The 21,685-nt window shown below is 46.3% G+C and overlaps 1 protein-coding gene across 2 annotated transcripts in view; it reads left to right on the plus strand.

The window, feature by feature from the left end:
- CCDC22 (coiled-coil domain containing 22) overlaps positions 1-879 on the plus strand; it is a 30,563-nt gene extending 29,684 nt beyond the window's left edge. For both annotated transcript variants that reach the window (XM_063119134.1, XM_063119135.1), the window contains exon 18: positions 370-879. In XM_063119134.1, the coding sequence (XP_062975204.1) occupies positions 370-483 (114 nt within the window). In that variant the 3' untranslated portion in view covers positions 484-879. The remainder of the gene's footprint in view (positions 1-369) is intronic.
- Positions 880-21,685: the final 20,806 nt, after the last annotated feature.

Below are 21,685 nucleotides of genomic sequence, written 5' to 3' on the forward strand. Positions count from 1 at the left end.
GAAGATTGGACTCCTAGTCCTCACCGGCATTTGTGGGACACCAGGAAAGTGGGATTTTGAGTCCAGTGGGGATAGCCAGGAAACACTGGACTCTGGAGCAGTCTTTCAGCTGGAATAACCACTTGTGTTTTTTTAAAATTGTAACCCTTAAGGATGAGAAACGGTGGGGTTGGCTTTTCTTTTTTCCTTTCCTTTAATGTGAAAGCTGTAATTTCAGGTATCTGGATGGATTCAGCTTTTCTCAGGAGGCCTGATGGGCTGATTCAGCTCAGTGGGTCACCGAGTGAGCAGGTGTGCTTCTAGTGTAAACTAGGATCAAGCTTTCTTTACAAAGTGCAACCGAACTGAACCTGTGCCTTGCCTTCCCAGATTGAGAGTGAAACCAGTAAGAAAACCCTGAGCAATCTGGAGAGGATCCTCAGTGACTACCGGGCCATGAAGCAAGAAAACGTGGCGCTGCTCAGCCGTTCCCGAGAGACGTAAAGGCCCTCATCCCCCCCACCGCCAACACACAGCCATAGGGTGCTTCTGGGGCCTGGCTCCCCTTTTTTTCTATTCAGGCTCTGCTGTGCCTCGAACAAGGAAGGGGCACGGGGAGGGAGCGGGCCTCATCCTTCCAGGCACTGTTTGCATTCTGAGCTGCCTAAAACCGACCCAAAGTGCAGCCCGTTTTGAGTGAAGCAGACCTCTTTGGTGCCATCCTTCTGGCATAGAATGTATATCGGCGAAGCAGATGCAGGGGTGGGTGGGTGGGTGGCTCGAGGCATCGTTTTCTCCCATTTATTATTTCAAACCAAGTCCCTGTTACTTCTCCTCTCCTCAAAAAATCCAAACAAAGCAACAATAAAATCCCCCTTTCTTTTCTTTTGCAGAGTCCTAGTACTGCTTGGTGTGGAGTAACATGTTGCTGGGCTATGTGGGTGGTTTAGGCGGCATTCATTTCCACTTGTCCGGTCTCCAAATTTGATGCTTTTGCAATACTGCCTTCTTGTTTACAGCAGGGTCAGTCGTACGACATATGGGTGTGATGAGGGACAGCAGTACCAGAATAGCTCATCGTTACAGAAAGCCAGCTTCATTCTCTCCCCCACCCTCTCTTGCACACACACACACACACACAGACACCCCCTCTTCTACACCCCTGCCAGGCCCTCTGAAGAGGCAAGTCAATATCAGATCCTCCAGCTCACGGTCCCTGGGGAAACAAAAACAGGGGAGAGGACTCTGGCCTGCAGTGGCCACTCCGTTCTGCTCTTGGCTGGCCCGTACTCTTCCATGCTGCCGAAAAGCCTCCCGCTCCGTGGCTGTCCAGAATTGGATGGGGATAAGTGGAGCAACGCTGGTTCCTTTTCTTTTGATATTCAAACTCATCCACGGTCCACACAGCTCCCTTCACGTTCTCCACACGCACAAAGCATTTGTGCAAGCTAAGGTTGTGTCGGATGGCATTCTGTGGGTTGAGGAGAGTCTCTTCAGAGGTGCCCACTGGCTGTTAGACATGCATTCTCCTTTACACTGACCTTAAATCTTAACTCTGATCACCCAGCTTTAATGCTAGTTCGCACATAACGCTAACCTATGGTTTAGTTAACCCATGTTTTGTTTCCCCATTCAGGATTTGTCTCACAGACAATTGAACAAACCTTGGTTTTCTCAATCCCTGATTTATTTGTTTCCCTCCTCTTTCACCTGTTCCCTCCCTGTATTCAAAATGCCACTGCAGCACTGTAGCAATACTGGCATTATTATTTTGTTTTGTACGGCTCTTGCATCATCTCTGTAGCCTGGCAAAGCAACCCCAATTCCGGATTCACATGTAATGACAACCCATGGTTTAAACAACCCAGAGTTCACAACCCAATAACAAGCCGTGGGTTCTCTTTCTGGGTTCTTTGTGGTTAACAAACAATAGTTTGCTAGCACTACTGCGTTCACATATCACAACACTATGTGCAAAACGAGTCATAATCCTCCTCCTTCCTCACCCTCACAAGTTTGCCCTTGCATCTTCTTTTATGATCTTGTCCTATGGCTCCTTTATTTGCACTTAGCCCTGCTCCATAGTGTTCAAAGGATAATAATGTATAAAACAATTGCTATAGAATGAATAGGAATGTGCTTGGTTACCATTACACTGTGTTATAGGAAACATAATATAAAAGGGCTGCTCTATACTGAGTCAGACCATTAATTTTCCTTACTCTAGTCTGACTGACATCAGCTCTTCAGGCCAACAGCCAAAGCTGCTTCCTAAGCGTGCTACCTGAGACTTCCCTCTACTGAACATACCTAGGGCCACCCACATGCAAACTTTGTAGTCTACCCCTGAGTAATTGGCTTTCTAATCGGTAGCTTGTGCAATGCAGAATCAGATTCCTTTGTCTCTCTGTGTGTGTGTTCTGCCTTTTTGGTCCACGCATCTGTCCCACATTTTTCACGGTACCTTCTCCTTTCTCTCCCTGCTATCTCATCCTTTCCTCTCCCCGCCATCTCGCCTCCCCTGCCCAAACTCAGTTTTTAGTCCTGCCTCCCCAGACTGTAGTCAAAAATGTGTTTCCAATTCTTCAAAGTATACACCACATAACCCTTTGCGGTTTTCCTTCATTTTTGAATTGGGTAATTTGCAGATTCTGTTTCCAAAAGCTGGGATTTTAATGCAGAAATAGATACTTTTCATGCCTTCTCCACCCATTCCCTTGCCTCTCCTATTGTCTCTGCCTCTTCCCCAGATCCAAGATGACACTTGCCCCCCACCCCTAAATTCTCAGCCACCCTATTCTTCTTCACATTCCCTCTTCTCAGCTCAAATCCGGGTTCCTCTCACCTTCCAGGTAGGTATGTTGTGCCTGAAGTAGCCAAAATTATTGTTGAACCAGCAATAAATCTCATTCAGGCTGAGCTGTTTCTTGGGAGATTCTAGGATGGCCTGAAAATCATAGGCATGGATGGTTAACAGCAAGGTCTAGGAGCCCTTTCTCTGGCGGGGCTTATTTCGGTGAAGTAACAAAGGAGTCTTCCATTGTCTTGGTATTACAGTGCTAAATTACATGCACGGGGGAAGTGGTGGGGGTTGGGGAACGCAAAGCAGGGCATGTCTCAGAAGAACTCCACGTGCACATTGTATGGTCAGTTATGCCAGGTGAATTGCAAGGGTAGCCTGAAACACTGTTCTCCTTAGCAGTTGTCCTGCGCAGAAGTGGGGCCCTGGGATCTCTTGCAAAGCCACAGAGAATACTGGGCACAACTCTGCACTTTGCCCGTAGTTGGAGGGCTGTGCCCTGACATCCCATGTGGTCCTCTGGCAAGAGATCCACAGGGATTGCTCTTCCGTGTTCCTCCAAGTACTCTTATCCAAATGACCACGTGGGCGGCTGATAGCTAGGCCAGGCCCAACAGGCGGATAACTTTTGAATCAGCCCAGGTAGAACTATAAGGGGCTCCTAGCCGAGCACTTAAGTAGCCTGCTGCCTGCAGGAAATGGGCACAAATTAAAGGGGACTTTGCTAAGTGCAGAGGCGGAAGAGGTTTCTGGACATGGGATAGTGCTGTAGCTAGGAAGAGGAGTAGGGTGGCAATGGCATGGAGGGAAGCCTGTTTCTACAGCATTCAATCTTACCTGGAAAATAGTATAGAGATTTACTGATTTTTTTCAGTGAGCTGATAAAATGACCTGCCCTGTTTAAATCTAGCCTTGTGCTATTGGTATGGGTTTCAGGTCTACCTTTTGCAATAACTTACCCAACCAATGAGGGCAGCATATGTGAAGGGTGGACGGTTGGTGGTGTGCCTGTAATATTCCACGCTGAGATTTCTCTCTGTGGTGAAGACGAGGGTGGAGGTGTTAGTAGGAGCAATTCTTCATCGGAGTTTCCTGATCCCAAGCCCTCTCTTGCTCAGGAGCCCAGTAAGGAAGGGCTATTTTTTGTTTTCTAAATGACCTTTTGTGGGATCAAGAGCTGTGGAGGCTGACTGTGGCGACTTGCGTGAAAAGATGCTCTCTGCATAAGCTTAGGGGCACTCTTTTCTCGTGAGCTTTCAGGTGCAGAGCTACCCTAGCTGAATGACAGGAGGCTGAGATTTCTAACCTCCATGCGGAGGCCGCGTGGCATCAAGCGAGCCTCGAATATTTGAAGCTGTTTTCTGCTCATGGGCTGAGCTGCAAAGTGGAACTGACTCCATATACCTTTTTGTCCTCTTCGTGAAGAATAAATCTAGAACACAGACAGAGTGTATTCTGTCTATGAGGATATCTCCATACAGTATGGGTATACGTTTAATAAAAAACCATCCGCTACAAGCTCACGGCACCTATATGTCAACCCAAGCAGCCATGAGATGAGATATGAATCCATCTTGATGGGAAAGAGTAAAACAAGATACAGAATTCAGCAGATGGGAGTCAAGTGCTTCCACCCTATAGAACAAGAACCTCTCCAGAGTTCTACTTCCTCTTGTCCCTCAGAAGCCAGCACTGCCTTCAGCCTTCACAATTATTATTTATTTATTTATTTATTTATATAGCACCATCAATGTACATGGTGCTGTATAGAGTAAAACAGTAAATAGCAAGACCCTGCCGCATAGGATTACATTCTAATAAACCTTTATTTTATTTTATTTACTTTATTCTAATAAACCTTTATTGAAACCTTTAGCAGATATTAAATGGCCTGGGAAAATACAAATTAGGTGCCAGGTGATCGTCCTTGGGGAAGAGTATTCCACAATTATGGTGCCACCACTGAAAAGGCCCTTCCATCAGTAACTATCTCCTGCACCTCAGATCAGTGGAGGGTGGTGGCCCCGACATTGGTGGGACTGCAAATCCACTCTGGGTTTCAGTCAGAACTGGCCAGGACTGTAAGGGAGTTATCCAAGGTGATGAACACTAATCCCAAAATAGGTCCAGCACCCTGGATAGCTCCCCTGGAAGTCTGCCTGAAATGGATTGTTGGCTTCTCTCTCGCCTACCTTCGACACAGAACTTGGCCTCCGATCTCCAGTCCTGTAACCTGAACACCTGACACGTCAATTTCCAGGATGAGTGATGGGATTTGGAATCCCATCCCTGCGAGGGCACTTCTCACCTGAACTGTGGACTTGGTGGTGGTTAGAGAGGTATCTCTCGCTCCTTGGCCCTTTGGTCTGCCGTGGTAGGATTAGCCCTGGTGCATATGGGTACTGTGAAGGGGAGCTGGGTGCCAGCTCTGCCCGCATAACATACAGTCTCTCTTTCTCTTGGGCCAGCTGGATCATGGGGGCAAAGGTGAAGAAGAGAACACAAATCAGTTTCAAGGATCTGGATGTGCCACCCACCGTTCCTCTTGTTTCAGAAGTGATGGAGAGTGTCACACTTTCCACCCTTTGTCGTATTCCCTTAACCCAGAACTATTGAACAACTGCAAATTCCTCTGGAGGATATCCAGAGTGAGTGAGTAGCTGGGTGCAGACTTGAGAGAGAGCAAATGCAGGAGCCTTTGCATCAACCTAGCCACCCCAATCCATTCCCCTTCCCACCTGTTTTTGGGGGTTTCTCTCAACAGTTGGTCAGCGTTCTGGGTACTGAGAATGCTGGGACGGTGTAAAAGCCGGAATGGAGCAGGCCGTAACGAAGCCTTTATATTAAAAAAAATATAACCATGCCAAAAACAGTGGCATGTGCTAGAAACATTTGAGAACAATATTTTAGGACTAAACTCCTTACAATATTTTATCTGTCCCACATAGTAATGTGTGAGTGGTGAGTTTGGTTGAGTTGGAAGCTGTCGTTCCGGCCTGTTTTATGCAATATGGACTATGGCCCGGAATGGGTATCGGAACATGGTTTTCTATTAGATTGTAAGCCTACGTGGCAGGGTCCTGCTATTTATTGTGTTATCTGTACAGCACCATGTACATTGATGGTGCTATATAAATAAATAAATAAATATAAATAATAATAATAATAATAATAATGGAAGTTTTGGTGCTTATTGCATCCCTGCCATGAAGTTTAAAAAGTAAATTTTGTATACTTTTTAATGTTCACTGTTTTTAACTTTTGTAAACCGCCCAGAGAGCTTCGGCTATGGGGTGGTATATAAATTTAATAAATAAAATAAAGTTACATGTGACTGGTGGATTTGGTTGATTTCAGTCATTCGGAAGTGGCCGTTCTGGGCCATCCATTTCGTTCCGGATGTTATTCTGGAAGTTATGGGGTTAATAGTGATATAATATTGCAAGGATTTTGGACCTAAAATATTGTTCTCAAGTGTTTCTAACACATGCCTCTGTTTTTGGTGTGGTTTTTTAAATATAAAGGGGTCATTCCAGCCTGTTCTGTTCCGGCTTTTACACAGTCCTGAGAATGCTTCGCCCTCATTCGGCTGTTTTGGGTTCTCTTCTCTCCTCCCTCCCTCCCAGTATCTTTAGGGTTGTTTTCTAGCAACTCTTTTGTACTTCTGCAAACCTTAGGGTGACCCCAAGTCACTGATGTCTGTCTCTTCCTGCCATTTTGGCGGCATAAGTAACTTCTCAGAGGACCAAAATAGACTTCTTGAAGGCCTCTAGTGTGGGCTCTCCCACACTAGAGGCCTTCAAGAGGCAGCTGGACAACCATCTATCAGGGATGCTTTAGGGTGGATTCCTGCATTGAGCAGGGGGTTGGACTCGATGGCCTTGTAGGCCCCTTCCAACTCTGCTATTCTATGATTCTATGACCTTACTTTAAATCTGGGTCTAGCTGCTACAACATTATTTTTTAAATGTAGCTGCTAGACACAAATTTAAAGTGTGTTTTGGGCCCGAAAATTGGAATTGAAATGTGGGTTCCTCCTGATATTGTGGACTTCAACTCCCATCAGCCCCAACCAGCACAGCCAATGGTCAGGAATGCTGAGAGATATAGTCCAAAATATCTGAAGGGCATCAAATTGGGGAAGGCTGCTCTCTAGCCACTGTAACAATGTCTCGCTCCTTCACTCCAGCCCTTACCTGATCTTCTAAATTGCGCACCAATTCTTCTTGCATGTGCCAGTCGGTATTACCCAGTCTGCGCTCCTTGCACATGGTTCTGCGAGAGATAACAGGCCTCAGGCTACCTTCACAGATACATATATTCTCCAGATGTTCTGTTTTCACTTGGGACAATCCATAGAGCCTGGATGCAAACCTGGGTCTATCACTGTGGTAAGGCCATTCTGAATGACTCAGTTGCCTCCCGGCTGATTTATACTTGCACATTTATTTTTATTTATTTATTTATTTTATTTATTTAAGGATTTTTATGTCACCATTCAGCCCAAAAAGGCTCTCACGGCGGCTTACAAAAGTATTTCGTGACAGTCCCTGCCCACAGGCTTACAATCTAAAAGACATGACACAAAAGGAAAAGGGATTGGGAGGGAGGAGGAGGAGGAGGGGGAGAAAGGAAAGCAAATTCAGGCACTACAATCTTAGTTGCAAAGTTCAGCAGTTACAGTTGACAGCAGGAGGGAGGGGGCTCTCAGCTGGAGCTGGACCCAGGCACGGTGGAGAGGTGCCTGGCTGCTGCTTCCTCCCTCACTGGTGGCCTCTGCAGAGACAGTTGGTAGCAGGAGGGAGGGGGCTCTCAGCTGGAGCTGGACCCAGGCACGGTGGAGATGTGCCTGGCTGCTGCTTCCTCCCTCACATCCCTCACAGCTCTGCTGGCTGGGGCATTCTGGGAGATGCAGTCCAACACATCTGGAGCGCCCCAGGTTGAGGAAGGCTGTTTTAAGTAATTCAGTTCAGCCTGCAATCCTTCCCTCCATCAACTAGATCTAGAGCCCAACTCCAGGAGTTGCCCGGCCTACCTTTTTCTTTTCAAATCTGCTGACCACAGTATTGAGGAACTTAATTATTTGTTTCATTTATACCCCACTTTTCCTGCCAGGAGCCCAAGGTGGCATACATGATCCTTCTCTCCAATTTATCCTCACAAAAACCCTGTGAGGTAGGTCAGGCTGAGAGCCAGTGACTGGCCCAATGTCACTCACCCAGTAAGCTTCGTGGCCAAGTGGGGACTTGAACCTGGGTCTCCCCAGTCCCAATCCAACACTCAAAACACTGCACCACACTGGCTCGCTCAACAGTAGTCAGGAAGAAGAGGGGGGTAGGAAATTCTGGACTAAGTTTGAAGCAGCTGAGCCCCTCTTTAATGGTGAAGCTTAACAACAGAACTGAGAAGTGGCCATGTTTGTATGCATTGGGCCAGAGACCATTTGTTTTCTATGCAAACGGTCCCAGGTTCAAGCCACTGACATCTCTAGGTAGTGCTGGAAAAGACCCTCATCTGAAACCATGGAGAGATGCCTCTGGTCATCTCTGGACCAGGGGTGGGGAACCTTTTTTGGCCCAAGGGCAGGATTTCCTCTTGGGAAACCTCACCAGCAGCATTCCAGCAGTGGGCACAAAGGACAATGGATCTAGGCCAGAGACTGTGGCTTTGTGTGCCATCAGTTTGTCTATGTGCTGCACACCTGTTTAACAAAATAATAGGGTAGAATACAGAGGTGTCAGATGCTGGGATTGTTTAGCTTGGCGAAAAGGAGGCTAAGGGGAGACATGATAGAGGTGTACAAAATTATGCATGGTATGGAGAAGGTGGACAGGGAGACATTCTTCTCCCTCTCTCAAAATACTAGAATCCAAAGGGGTCATCCCATGAAACTGATTGGTGGGAGATCCAGGACAAATAAAAGGAAGGACTTCTTCACACAGCGCAGAGTTAAGTTATGGAACTCACTACCACAAGATGTGGTGATGGCCACCAATCTGGATGGCTTTAAAAGGGGGTTGGATAAGTTCCTGGAGGCAAAGGCTATCAACGGCTACTAGCCCTGATGGTTGTGTGCTATCTCCAGTACTCGAGGCAATAAGCCTGTGTACACCAGTTGCTGAAGAACGTGGGTGGGAGGGTGCTGTTGCACCGTGTCCTGCTTGTTCATCCCTGGCCGATGGCTGGTCGGCCACTGTGTGAACAGAGTGCTGGACTAGATGGACCCTTGGTCTGATCCAGCAGGGCCCTTCTTATGTTCTTATGCAAGGAGCAATGGGAGAAAGCTTTGGAGTGAGCTTCTAAAACCTGCTCTTAAGATATATTTTAAGATTAAATTGCAAACAGAAGCCCTTGTGGTGGCAATGTTTAAGTTTCATAATATACGTTGCTGGTATACTGGTTTTAGCATTTAATTTTTTGAATGTTTTGTTCAGAAAGGCAGTATGGAAACACCATAAATTAATAAATTATACTTAATTAACACTGCCAACTCTTGAAGTTGAGACCCAGAGGGCAGGGCCTGAGATGGAAAGGGGAATGCTTGGTAGATATGGTAGGACTAAATACTGGGTCGTGGTAGCTCAAGGGTGGAGATGAATGGACATGGTGGGGCCGAAGGTCTGAAGCCAAGCTAACCCCTTCCCACCCTGAGCTTTTAGTCATTCTCCTAGAGAATGCAGTGCCCTCTTCAGATTAGGAAACAACAATTGTGGCTTTTCAGGCCTCCGTACTGGTTACCTGACATGTATGGTGGCCGTGTGTCATCTTTTACCAAGTCCTGTATATGGATATACGAACCATCAGTTCTGTTGCCCATCTACAATTAGCCACTGAGCAGGCAGCACAGGTCACAGTTTTCCACACTATGGAGAGATGTACTGTGTTTCTATTTAAATTATAGTAATTATTTGCAAATTTGCATCTGTTCATATACATTAGCATATGTAAATAATGTGCAAATCACTGCTCTCCCCCTTTTTTTTTACATGAGTTGCCAACTTATCATAGCATGGTTCTACTGGTTGGAGAGAAGCATTAGCAAACTTTCAAACTCTGAGAAAAGTTGCCACAGTCAACCCAGTTGCAGTTGGGAGGTGAGGGAGGAAGCAGCAGCCAGGCACCTCTCCATCATGCCTGGGTCCAGCTCCAGCTTAGAGCCCCCTCCCTCCTCCTCCCAACTGTCACTGCTGAACTTTGCAACTAAGATTGTAGTGCCTGAATTTGCTTTCATTCCCCCCCCCCCAATCCCCTTTCCTTTTGTGTCATGTCTTTTAGATTGTAAGCCTGTGGGCAGGGAGTGTCAAGAAATACTTTTGTAAGCCGCCGTGAAAGCCCATTTTGGCTGAATGGCGGCATAAAAATGCTTAAATAAATAAATAAATATACCTCTGTGTTTTGCTTTCAAAGGCATCTGTTTAGGAATGCCTTTGGTAGAAGAGATTGTGCTTTAGACAGGGATAGCGAGAATAGAATAGGTCAGCTCACCTTTCCTCAAAGCTGTGGAAGCAAGGGGTAGCGCCCACAGGCAACCACTTCCCTGGGAACCTCTCTCTGAAGTGAGGTGCAGTGACAGCAGCCTGGTGAACTCGATCCAATTTTACAGCGTTAATCCCTGAAACAAAGCCAGACAAGAAGGAGCGGTGGGCAGCGAATCAACCACACGAAGACCCATACACCTACCATTTCCCCCCTGCTTCTACTTACGAGGGGATGGGGGATGGCCAGAGCTTGCAGACTGGACTTCCTGTGGCATTAATGGCCCAGCCAAGGGCACTAAGAGAGGTGGTTGTTGGCTGCTGTCTGTGAAGGTGACCTGAGAGAAATAAAGGAGAAAGTGTGTAGTACAATAAAAACCAAAAGCATCTGAACTCCCTGCTGTCAATGACAAAGGCCTTCCGTCCTCCTATGATCTTAAGAAGGGTACACTCGATCTTGCTACCATCCCATGGGGCCTAAAATCCTAAGTTCGACTTCCAGAGGTCTGATGATATACTAGTCCATTCTTGGAGGATATTCGCCACCTTGAAAGAGTTCCACCCTTAAAGGTGGAAGTAATTTGAGAAAGAAAGAAAGTTAGAGAGATTGGCAGGCAGGCAGACTTGGGAGTTTAGGCAATACCTGTCGGGCTGGCACAGTTTGGTTCTGTTTGTCCTGGGAAGCGGCAGCGATGGCCTTGGGTTGGCTCAGCATCAATAGCGAGTGCACCTGGGAAGGAGCAGGCATCATTGCAGTTATTCTGGAACAGTGGGGCAGGGTAGGCGCCAATATTCTGTAGGCCCTCAGACATCTTGGTCTAGAAGGGCTGGGGTAGGGGGTGTCTTTCAGCCCGAGGGCAGGTTTAAGTTTCAGAGAAGCTCTTGGGAACAGCATACCAGTGGTGGGTGGCAAGAGGGATGAGGCAAATATACAATAAATCTTAGCATATCTTAGCTGAAAGCTCTTACTGCTGGTAACTAAGCCTTAGGAGAGGCGTTTTGGCAATGGGGGGAGTACACAAAAGTGGGGAAACCACTAAATAATTGGGGGTTGGGGAAAGGGAAAGTTGGCATGGGGGAACCCCAAGAGGGCTGGACAGTCCCCCTCCCCCGCAGAGGGCTGGACTTAGTCCCCCTCCCCCGCAGAGGGCTGGACTTAGTCCCCCTCCCCCGCAGAGGGCTGGACTTAGTCCCCCTCCTCCGCAGAGGGCTGGACTTAGTCCCCCTCCCCGCAGAGGGCTGGACTTAGTCCCCTCCCCCGCAGAGGGCTGGACTTAGTCCCCCTCCCCCGCAGAGGGCTGGACTTAGTCCCCCTCCCCCGCAGAGGGCTGGACTTAGTCCTCCTCCCCTGCAGAGGGCTGGACTTAGTCCCCCTCCCCCGCAGAGGGCTGGACTTAGTCCCCCTCCCCCGCAGAGGGCTGGACTTAGTCCCCCTCCCCCGCAGAGGGCTGGACTTAGTCGTCCATCCCCCCGCAGAGGGCTGGACTTAGTCCCCCTCCCCCGCAGAGGGCTGGACTTGGTCATCCGTCCCCCCGCAGAGGGCTGGACTTGGTCATCCGTCCCCCCGCAGAGGGCTGGACTTGGTCATCCGTCCCCCCGCAGAGGGCTGGACTTGGTCGGGTCCCCCCCCCAAGAGGGCTGGACTTGGTCGGGTCCCCCCCCAAGAGGGCTGGACTTGTGGTCTCCCCCAGAGGGCTAGACTTGAGGTCCCCCCCTAAGAGGGCTGTACTTGTTCCCCCCCAAAAGGGCTGGACTTGATCACCATGCCTGCGGTTCCCCACTCCGACTGTAAGGCAGGCATTGATGCAGGCATGGTGGGAATCTACACTGATGTTATTCTAACGTTTTGAATGGGTTACTGTGATGCACAGCGTCACGTGACCCTGTATCTCTAACGTTGTAAATGAGTTGTACTTACTGGTTCTATTTCGTTGTCCCCTTTCTGGTTGCTTAGTTGTAGCGCTGCTACTGATCCATGTGCCTCATTCTACTGGTAATTTTCCTCTTCCTCTTCTCTGAGAGTAGCAGAGCTGCTGGGTTTGCTCTGCCCTTCCTTCGCCCTGTTTGCTATCTTATCTGCTTCAGCAGTTGGATTGCGTTATACTGTGCAATCACTGACAATTGCATGCAAAGGACTCAGAAGTTTTCCACCCTAGAAACTGCTTTCATTGTGAAGTACTCCCATGCATCCTACCTTAATTGTGGTCCTTTTGCAAAAGATTCGCCCTAATTCCAAGCCGCTGCTGTGGGCGCAGGAGCAGAATTTTAAACAAATGCTTACATCTGCGTAAGCTTTGAAGATAAAGACACCAAACTAGGCACAGTAATAGATATTAGGGAGAACTTTAAGCATACCAAATTTGAATTGAATTGGGTCATCCATTGATTTTTTATGATTTTTTTTTTAACATTTCCCCCCTCTTTGCAAAGGAGTTGAGGAGCGCTCAAATCACTTCCTGGTAAGCAAAGGATCGCTGTAGCTCCGTGCAGGAAAATTAACATGGGTCTCTGCTACCAAAACTCTAACTAGCAGGGCTTAAATGGTGTGTTTGAAATAATCTCAACAGCTGGGGCTGCCAAAACCAGGCCTCCCCTTCTGCACTGCTAAAACTTTTCAATTTGGTCACCCATCCAAACCCTGACTAGACCCTAGGGTGACCAACTGTCAGGATTTCCCCGGATTTGTCCTGGTTTTTGTTCTTTCCATGGTGTCAGGGGGGATTTTCTATCATTTTCAATAATGTCCTGGAATGACACACCTTCCCCTTTAAGGCTGCCATTAGCATGGCAGGAGGGAGTGACATGCTTTCTTGAGGCACATCATTCCCCCACCCCGAGCTCCAATTGAGGTCTTAAAGGGGAAAGTGGGTCACTCGTGGACATTATAGAAAAGGCCCCAATTGGAGTGGATGGTGGTGGTGCAGAATGAAATCCTTTCCCCTCCTCCACTCCAATCGGGTTCTTTAAGGTGGCGGGGGAATCACGTACTTTCTGCAGGACTCAGAAAGCTGCTTCCCCACACACACACTAGGTGTCCTCTTTTTTGGTTTCCCAAATATGGTCACCCTACTAGACCCAGACTTTCTTAGCTTCAACAAAGTGGCTGGCTCCTATGCATTCAGGCTATTCCCTGGGACTTGTGTTGAGATGTTTTGGGAGGGAATTTGTGTGTACTTATGACTATTGCCCTGTGGACGGAGCAAACCGAGCAGTTCTGCTTACTCTCAGAGAAGAGGAAGAACAGAAAGGATTGAACAGTGTGCCCTGAAGTAATGTTACAGCTAAACGTAAGTCACGCTAGTGTGCCCCGTGATACAGAGAACCGATACAGAGACCCACATTAGAAACGGACACTAGCAACGTTATAAGACTAGTGTAGATCCGGCCATGGACAAGTCTAACGTGACTACTCAGTTGAGCCAACAGAGGAAGAGTAAAGATGGCAGCACAGTTTTAATGTCAGTAGGCTTCAGGAACTGCCTGTCCATGCCAACCTTTTGACACTTGCCATAAGTGGGCTGACCTCGTTCCATCCCATTTTATCTCAGGGGACTTACCTGTTGCTTGTACGGTGCAGCATGTGTCAGCACGGTTGGTCGGTTCTGGGTGCCTCTTGGGCTGGGTTGCAAAACACTCTTGGGAGCCATAGAGGAGGATGGCTCGGAGCCAGGCATCAAGAACTCGGACAGTCTGGAATAAAATGTAATCAAATTAATTGAAATTTCCACACTTCGCCACAACTCGGAGGCCCAAAAAGGTAAGTCTTACAAACTCCTGAAAGATGCTTAGATTTGGAGTTTTGTGAGCCTGCAGTGGACTCTCCTTCTCTGCTCCACCACCTTACTGGTCAGTCACTGGAGGAAAAGTCTGAAAACCTAAGGATGGCAGTGCAGCAAGAGCCGCAAAACAGATGCCAGGTATATGCAACAAGAGAAGGTTGAGTGTGTTTCCATTTCTCCAAAAATGAATAATTACAAGACTAATATTCGTTATCTACATGCACTTTCAACATGCAAAGTGCTTAACAATCTGTATGTGCATTTATCTGTCACAAGGACCTGAGATAGCTCATTATTATTTTCCTGAGGTAATTGAGCCTCACTGCCTGACTCACTCACAAGAGTATAAATAATTGTCAGTGCTTTCACAACCGTCAGAAAGCTGAAATCTAGTACAGAGTCCAAAATACCCCAATTCTAGTAAAATCTGAAAAGTGGTACACTTTCAGGAACACACACACACACACACACACACACACACACACACACACTGGAACTTTGTCACAATGGTCCTGTACAGATGACATGCTAAGCCATAGTGGTTAAGCATTTTGAACTGTTTAGTGTGTCATGTGAACCATTCCTAACCAAGGCAGCTACATAGCCACAGTTTAAACACACTGGCTGAGTTCAGATGACACGCTAATCAACTGGGGGGGGGGGAGGGTAATAGGAACAGAATGGGAAACAACCATTGACTAGTGTGTCGTCCGAACTCAACCATCCACTAACCAGTTGCTGCAAAAGGGTTAGCAGCCTAAGCATGGCTTAGCATGTTGTCTGAACAGGCCCAATAGCAGCTAGGACCCTAGCAAAGTAAGACACTTTGAGGCATTCAAGAGGCAGCTGGACAAGCATCTGTCAGGGATGCTTTAGGGTGGATTCCTGCATTGAGCAGGGGGTTGGACTCAATGGCCTTGTAGGCCCCTTCCAACTCTGCTATTCTATGATTCTACATGCCACTCATATGACAGAACTCAATCACAAATTTGAACCAGCTTTGAATTGAGGAGTTTATTGAGGTTGTTTTGAATTGAGGAGATTATCTTTATATTGTGCTGTGAGCCACTTCAGGCACATTTTGTAGGAAAGCAGCATGCAAATTTGATTCCACCCTTTCTTTCCTAGTTAGTAAAAAAAAAAGGGGGTGTTGAACACAATATTTCACCTACAGAACAAATGAAAGCACACCGTTGAAATGAAAGAAGTAACAACAACAATTAATGCAGATGCATCTAAGGCAACCTTCCCCAACCTGGTGTTCTCCAGTTGTTTTGGACAACAACTCCCAGCATTCCTGACCTCTAGTATTTGACAGGACACCCTGGAGAAGATGCTGATGCTAGGGAAAGTGGAAGGCAAAAGGAAGAGGGGCCGACCAAGGGCAAGATGGATGGATGATATTCTGGAGGTGACAGACTTGACCTTGGGGGAGCTAGGGGTGGCAACGGCCAACAGAAAGCTCTGGCGTGGGCTGGTCCATGAAGTCACGAAGAGTCGGAAGCGACTGAACGAATAAACAACAAAAACAGAACAAAATCCAGACAGTCCTTTTTGCTGGAGGAAAGGAACCAAGAAACGGCAGTTTTAACACACCTGCAAGTTTTATGCTGAAAAATCACTTCCTTCTGCAGCCCTTTGCCCACCCAATGTTCCAGACTAACGTTTACAGTTACAAATGTTCATTCTCTCCAGTGTCTGGTCCAAATCACTTTTTCCTGAAGCTGAAGGTATAATTCTGTCTTCACCCACACCCACGTGGAGGTATGGAAAAGTGGCATCAGAACTTGACAGCATTGAAATGCAATGCTCGAATCCATGTTGGACATACATCACACAGTGCAAAGAACATTTTCTGACTGAGTAACTCAGTAAATAAGAGTTTGCTTTGCACTTGGTGCTTCAGTGGTCCTCATGTTTGTGGTTGGGCAGAAAGCCCCCCTCCCACTCTAGGTTGGCTACTGACCTGCAAAGTGGTGGAGAGATGTTGCTTCATCCCGTGAAACGTTGAGCAGTTTGTTGGCTTGTGCCAGCAGAATTTATGGTTTATTATTTAAAAGATTGATTGAAAAGATTTGACTGACTCATGTAGTGATATGCATTGGTTCCTGCATTGAGCAGGGGGTTGGACTCAATGGCCTTGTAGGCAAGAGTGACCATATTTGGGAAACCAAAAAAGTGGGGAAGCAGCTTTCTGAGTCCTGCAGAAAGTACGTTATTCCCCCGCCACCTTAAAGAACCTGATTGGAGTGAAGGAGGGGAAAGGATTTCATTCTGCACCACCACCATCCACTCCAATTGGGGCCTTTTCTATAATGTCCACGAATGACCCACTTTCCCCTTTAAGACCTCAATTGGAGCTCGGGGTGGGGGAATGATGTGCCTCAAGAAAGCATGTCATTCCCTCCTGCCATGCTAATGGCAGCCTTAAAGGGGAAGGTGTGTCATTCTAGGACATTATTGAAAATGATAGAAAATCCCCCCTGACACCGTGGAAAGAACAAAAACCAGAACAAATCCGGGGAAATCCTGACAGTTGGTCACCCTATTGTAGGCCCCTTCCAACTCTGCTATTCTATGATTCTATGTGGACAGGAACCTCTGGTATTATTTATTCCTGTGAGTGCTTGTGTGGTGGAATTCATCCAGTACTTTCTTGATTTCTATGAGTTTATTATGCACTAACGATCCCTCCACAGTTTTGATACTGCCACCTGCACTATCTCATAGGGATGGATACTAGGAGCTTACAGGAGGGAAAGCTTACAGGAGGGAAAGTTGTAAAGAGGGCAAGTTTGCAGGATTCTGTAGTTAAGCCCAAAAATATCATTGCAGAGAAAGATTTACAGGTGCAGCCCAGCCCTATTCAAGTTAATTGGAGGTGCTGTGGTTTTAATGGGAAATGGATTGTTACCTAGTATGTTTTCCATGCAATTGCTGCCCTACATTAATGAATATAGCGCAGTATCTGCTCTGTTTATAACGTCATCAAATGCTGCACACCAGTGCATAGAGTTCAAATTGCAGAAGAAGCAGGTGGAGTTTGAAAGGTCACATGCATTTTACAGAACTGCGAGATCATGCTGTCCTTTCAGGTTTCTCCCCCTCTTTCTTTTAAGTCCACTAAATGTATGTGCACTTGCTCAGCTGTGCAGGAACACAGGTTTTATGTGGTTATTTGCAGCTGTGCGGGTGAGCAATGAAAATTAGCCTTCCCCCCCCCAAAAAAAAATGGCTAACCCACCACCCCTATCAACAAAGGAGTGAAATGGAGAACAGCTCCAGATTTCCTTTCTGCAAATCCCTTCCTTCCACGTGAGGTCAAAGATTAAAGGGTGTGTGTGTGTATGCTTTTGGGGAGAGAGTTGCAAATCAAGTACTAGAGCTTTGAAGCCTCTCCCACCATAAAGAGTTATAATACTGGCAGCTTGGAGCAGACATAACTCAGTAGCATACAAAAACTGCAATTCTTGGGAGAGAGAAGAGCGATTCCTTAAGGCCACGTTAGCTCTTGTCTTTCACTCTGGGGCATACACATTCACAGTGCAAAGCGGTCTTTCCCAACCTCAGTATACTGGCTGTGGATGAAAGTAGTTGTTGTCCATCTGGGCCAGGAAAGCCTGCCCATGTTTTGAGATCTTCAGGGGAAGGAAGCCCTTCTCTCAGTCCCATCACCATCACAGGCAGGAACACAGGAGAGGGCCTTCTCGGTGGCTGCTCCAGTGCTCTGCAACTCCCTTCGCAGGGAAGCTAGACTGGTGTTTTTGGAGGCAGCAGGCAAAAACGTTCTTATTCCGGCAGGCCTTTGCTGAATAATGTGGACCTTTAACTATGCTTTAAACTTTTAAAATTAATACATTTTAATATTGAAACTTATTTAATTATATTTTTAACTTTTGTATATTTTTACTTATAGCTTTTACCTGTATATGTTTTAATTTTGTAAAGCTGCCTTGAGGCCCAGCATAGGGCAAAAGGCAGGATAAAGATGATGATGATGATAATAATAAGGTCCAAGGAGTTGCTCATGTAAGATTTTAAAATTACTGGCTTCCAGCTGTGTTCAGGATGCAGAGCCACGAAAGAGTATGATGGTCATGAGGGAAATTTGACAGACTCTTGAGTTTACTGGCATTTCTCCATGAGCCCCTGCAAAAGAAAGTGAGGCAGGCGGCTACCAGGAGCAGGGCCTTCTCTGCTGTGGCACCCCGGCTGTGGAATGAGCTCCCTAAGGAGGTTCGCTTGGCGCTTACATTATATGCTTTTAGACGCCAGGTGAAGACCTTTTTATTCTCCCAACATTTTAACAATCTATAAATACATTTTAACTCGGTGTTTTAAATATGCAATTTTGCATTGCTGCTGTTTTTATCTGATTGAGCTTTTATATTGTATTTTATATTATGGTTTTATACTGTTGTTTTATACTTTGAATGGTTTTAATTTTTGTGAACCGCCCAGAGAGCTCCGGCTATTGGGCGGTATAGAAATGTAATAAATAAATAAATAAATTTGCATGTTTAGACCGGAAAAAAAGTCCTACAACTCCCAGCACCCCTCTGGCCAGCCATGCTGACTGGGGCATGGTGGGAACTGTAGGATTTTTTTTTTCTGTCTAAACAAGCATAGGATTGTGATCTTAATTAATTAATTGTAAATTGGCCATCTTGTTTTACTACCTCTGGACTTGTGCCTGTAACAGTACTGCCTGACACGCAGAAATAGCCACCAGGTTATTTCTTTTAAATTTACGTTTACGTAGGTTTTTTTAAAATGAACCGTTTAAGGGAGCTGTCAAGCTTATTCTGCTTAAGCCTTCTGGATTTAACCAGACTGGGTTAAACCAGCCAGTCTGGCTGGCTGGCCTTCTAAGGGAAATGACTGCTGGGTGAACCCGGGAAACTCCGCAAGGCATGCTAGGAATTGTAGTTCAAAGCTGATTCACGTTTGAATGGTTTTGTAAATGTGTGAGTGTGTGGGGTCTCTTCCTTTAATAAAATAATACATAAGCCAGAACTCCCTTCGGCTGTTGAAACACCAGTTCCCGCCGTATAAGCGTCTCTTGTTTATGGCTTGAGAGGGCAGCCAAGCTTGCAATTTCCTGCTCAGTTTTAGCGGGGGAAGCTCTCGTGTTGTGGAAGGAGCTGCCGCCATCGCTTGGCTGTGATTTGGGTTTTGTTGTTTATTCGTTCAGTCGTTTCCGACTCTTCGTGACTTCATGGACCAGCCCACGCCAGAGCTTTCTGTCGGCCGTTGCCACCCCTAGCTCCCCCAAGGTCAAGTCCGTCACCTCCAGAACATCATCCATCCACCTTGCCCTTGGTCCGCCCCTCTTCCTTCTGCCGTCCACTTTCCCTAGCATCAGCCTCTTCTCCAGGGTCTCCTGTCTTCTCATTACGTGGCCAAAGTACTTCAGTTTTGCCTTTAATACCATTCCCTCAAGTGAGCAGTCTGGCTTGATTTCCTGGAGTATGGACTGGTTTGATCTTCTTGCCGTCCAAGGCACTCTCAGAATTTTCCTCCAACACCACAGTTCAAAAGCATCTATCTTCCTTCGCTCAGCTTTCCTTATGGTCCAGCTCTCGCAGCCATAGGTTACTACGGGGAATACCATGCAAATGTTGACACCTATCGCAACTGTCCCGATGTGTGTTGTTTATTTTTGTTTTTATTTACAACGTATGAATGCTGGGTGGGGGGCTGGGTTCATACAGGTGTTTTCAACGCAAGTGTAAACCAGTTATTACTGACTATGATTATGTGATGTGATGCTGCAGTAATGTTAAAATATAAAATAATGCAATTTATTTGGGACTTGATAGAATAACATAGAGAAAGGGCTGGTCCCTTTCCTGAGGAACTGAACAGTCTGCGTTTCAGTTCTGGGAATGGAGAATAAGGGGTGAAAAACCACAAGATGAGGGGGAGAAATGGTTGGGAGACGCACCAATGGCAATGGATGCATGTAAGTCTGCCTCCCCTGACCTGTGCCCACTAGATGTTCTGGACTGCAACTACCAGAACTCCTGACCATTGGCTATACTGACTGGGATTGATGGGAGTTGAAGTCCAAAACATCTGGAGGGCCACAGGTTGAGAAAAGCTGATGTAAGCAAATACAATAAAATAAATTGTATTTAGGCTTAGTTTCTCAGTTGGGAATGAAGACAAAAGCTGCAATCCTATGCCCACTCACCTGGGAGAACACAGGCAGGGTTACAAATGGAAGATAAGGTCATCTGGACCCTACATACCACTCCGTGTGTTTGAGGCATTGCAACTGCACAATGAAAGCCTTGTCAGGAATTACCCATGGATGGGAGAAGCCATAGCTGCCGTGTCTCCTTCTACATCAGAAGACTTAAAAGTTCCATATGCAACTTGGCCTGTTTGCGGTATGACCCAGTCCCTGGTTCTTCACAAACCAGCTCAGAGCCCACATCTAGAGATTGTTGTGCCACAACAGAAAAAGACAGACACCATTAGTCTCTTAGGGTGCAATCCTGTGCATATTTAGACATAAAAAGTCCTACAACTCCCAACATTCCTCAGATAGTACAACATTCCCCAGCTGGGTAGGGAATGCTGGGATTTGTAGGACTTTTTTTCTGACTAAACATGCATAGGATTACACATTTGGCATAATTTAGTTGGATTTTAGTTTGGGGTGGGTTTCTTGTTCCTTACCCTTCAGTCATTGTATATTTGGATTTTATCCTGTGTATGATATACATGTATATCCTTTGTAATAAAATGTAAATAAGACTTTTGTATGCATACTAGAGTTCAGCGGTTTAAAAATAATAGTTGTCTGCTCTTTAGCACTTGTTGGTTGGTTGGATTTGCATCTGTTGTCCTCAATTTGTTTTGCCTGTCAGATGTTATAACAGCTTCCCTCTGAGCCATAGGTTGCTAGCAAAAGAACCGGCACACCTCAGCCTCCATTTTCTAAAATGCAATTGAAGGTTTTTAAATGGCTTGGGACCGCAATACCTGATGGAACGCCTCTCCCGACATGAACCTACCCGTACACTGCGCTCAACATCTAAGGTCCTCCTCCGAGTGTCTACTCTGAGGGAAGCTCGGAGGATGGCAACAAGGGAGAGGGCCTTCTCAGTGGTGGCCCCCCGACTGTGGAATGATCTTCCCGATGAGGCTCGACTGGTGCCAACGTTGTTATCTTTCAAGCACCAGGTCAAGACTTTTCTCTTCTCCCAGGCATTTAACAACATTTAACAACGCTAAGTTTGTTTTCTAACGGACCCCAGAACGGTTGTTTTTTAAATATGGATACTGATGTTTTTATATTGTTGTTTTTATGTTTCTGATGTTTTTTAAATTTTGTATACTTTTTAGTGTTTACTGTTTTAACTTTTGTGAACCACCCAGAGAGCTTCGGCTGTGAGATGGTATATAAGTGTAATAAATAAATAATAAATTAATTAATTAAATTAGGGACATCAAACACTGGAATTAATTGATATTGTATGTAGGATGAAGGTATTTGGAAGAATGGCATAGCTGCTGCATGTAGCCCTATGAATCCACTAAATGGAATAGCTTTCCTTCGAATAAAAGTACCTGCTGTGTAACCTAAATAGACTGGGTTATTGAAGATGCGTGGAACCTGGTGGAAGAACAGACTCCGGGAG

The sequence above is a fragment of the Elgaria multicarinata genome, chromosome 3, assembly GCF_023053635.1.
Source record: "Elgaria multicarinata webbii isolate HBS135686 ecotype San Diego chromosome 3, rElgMul1.1.pri, whole genome shotgun sequence".
NCBI lineage: Eukaryota > Metazoa > Chordata > Lepidosauria > Squamata > Anguidae > Elgaria > Elgaria multicarinata.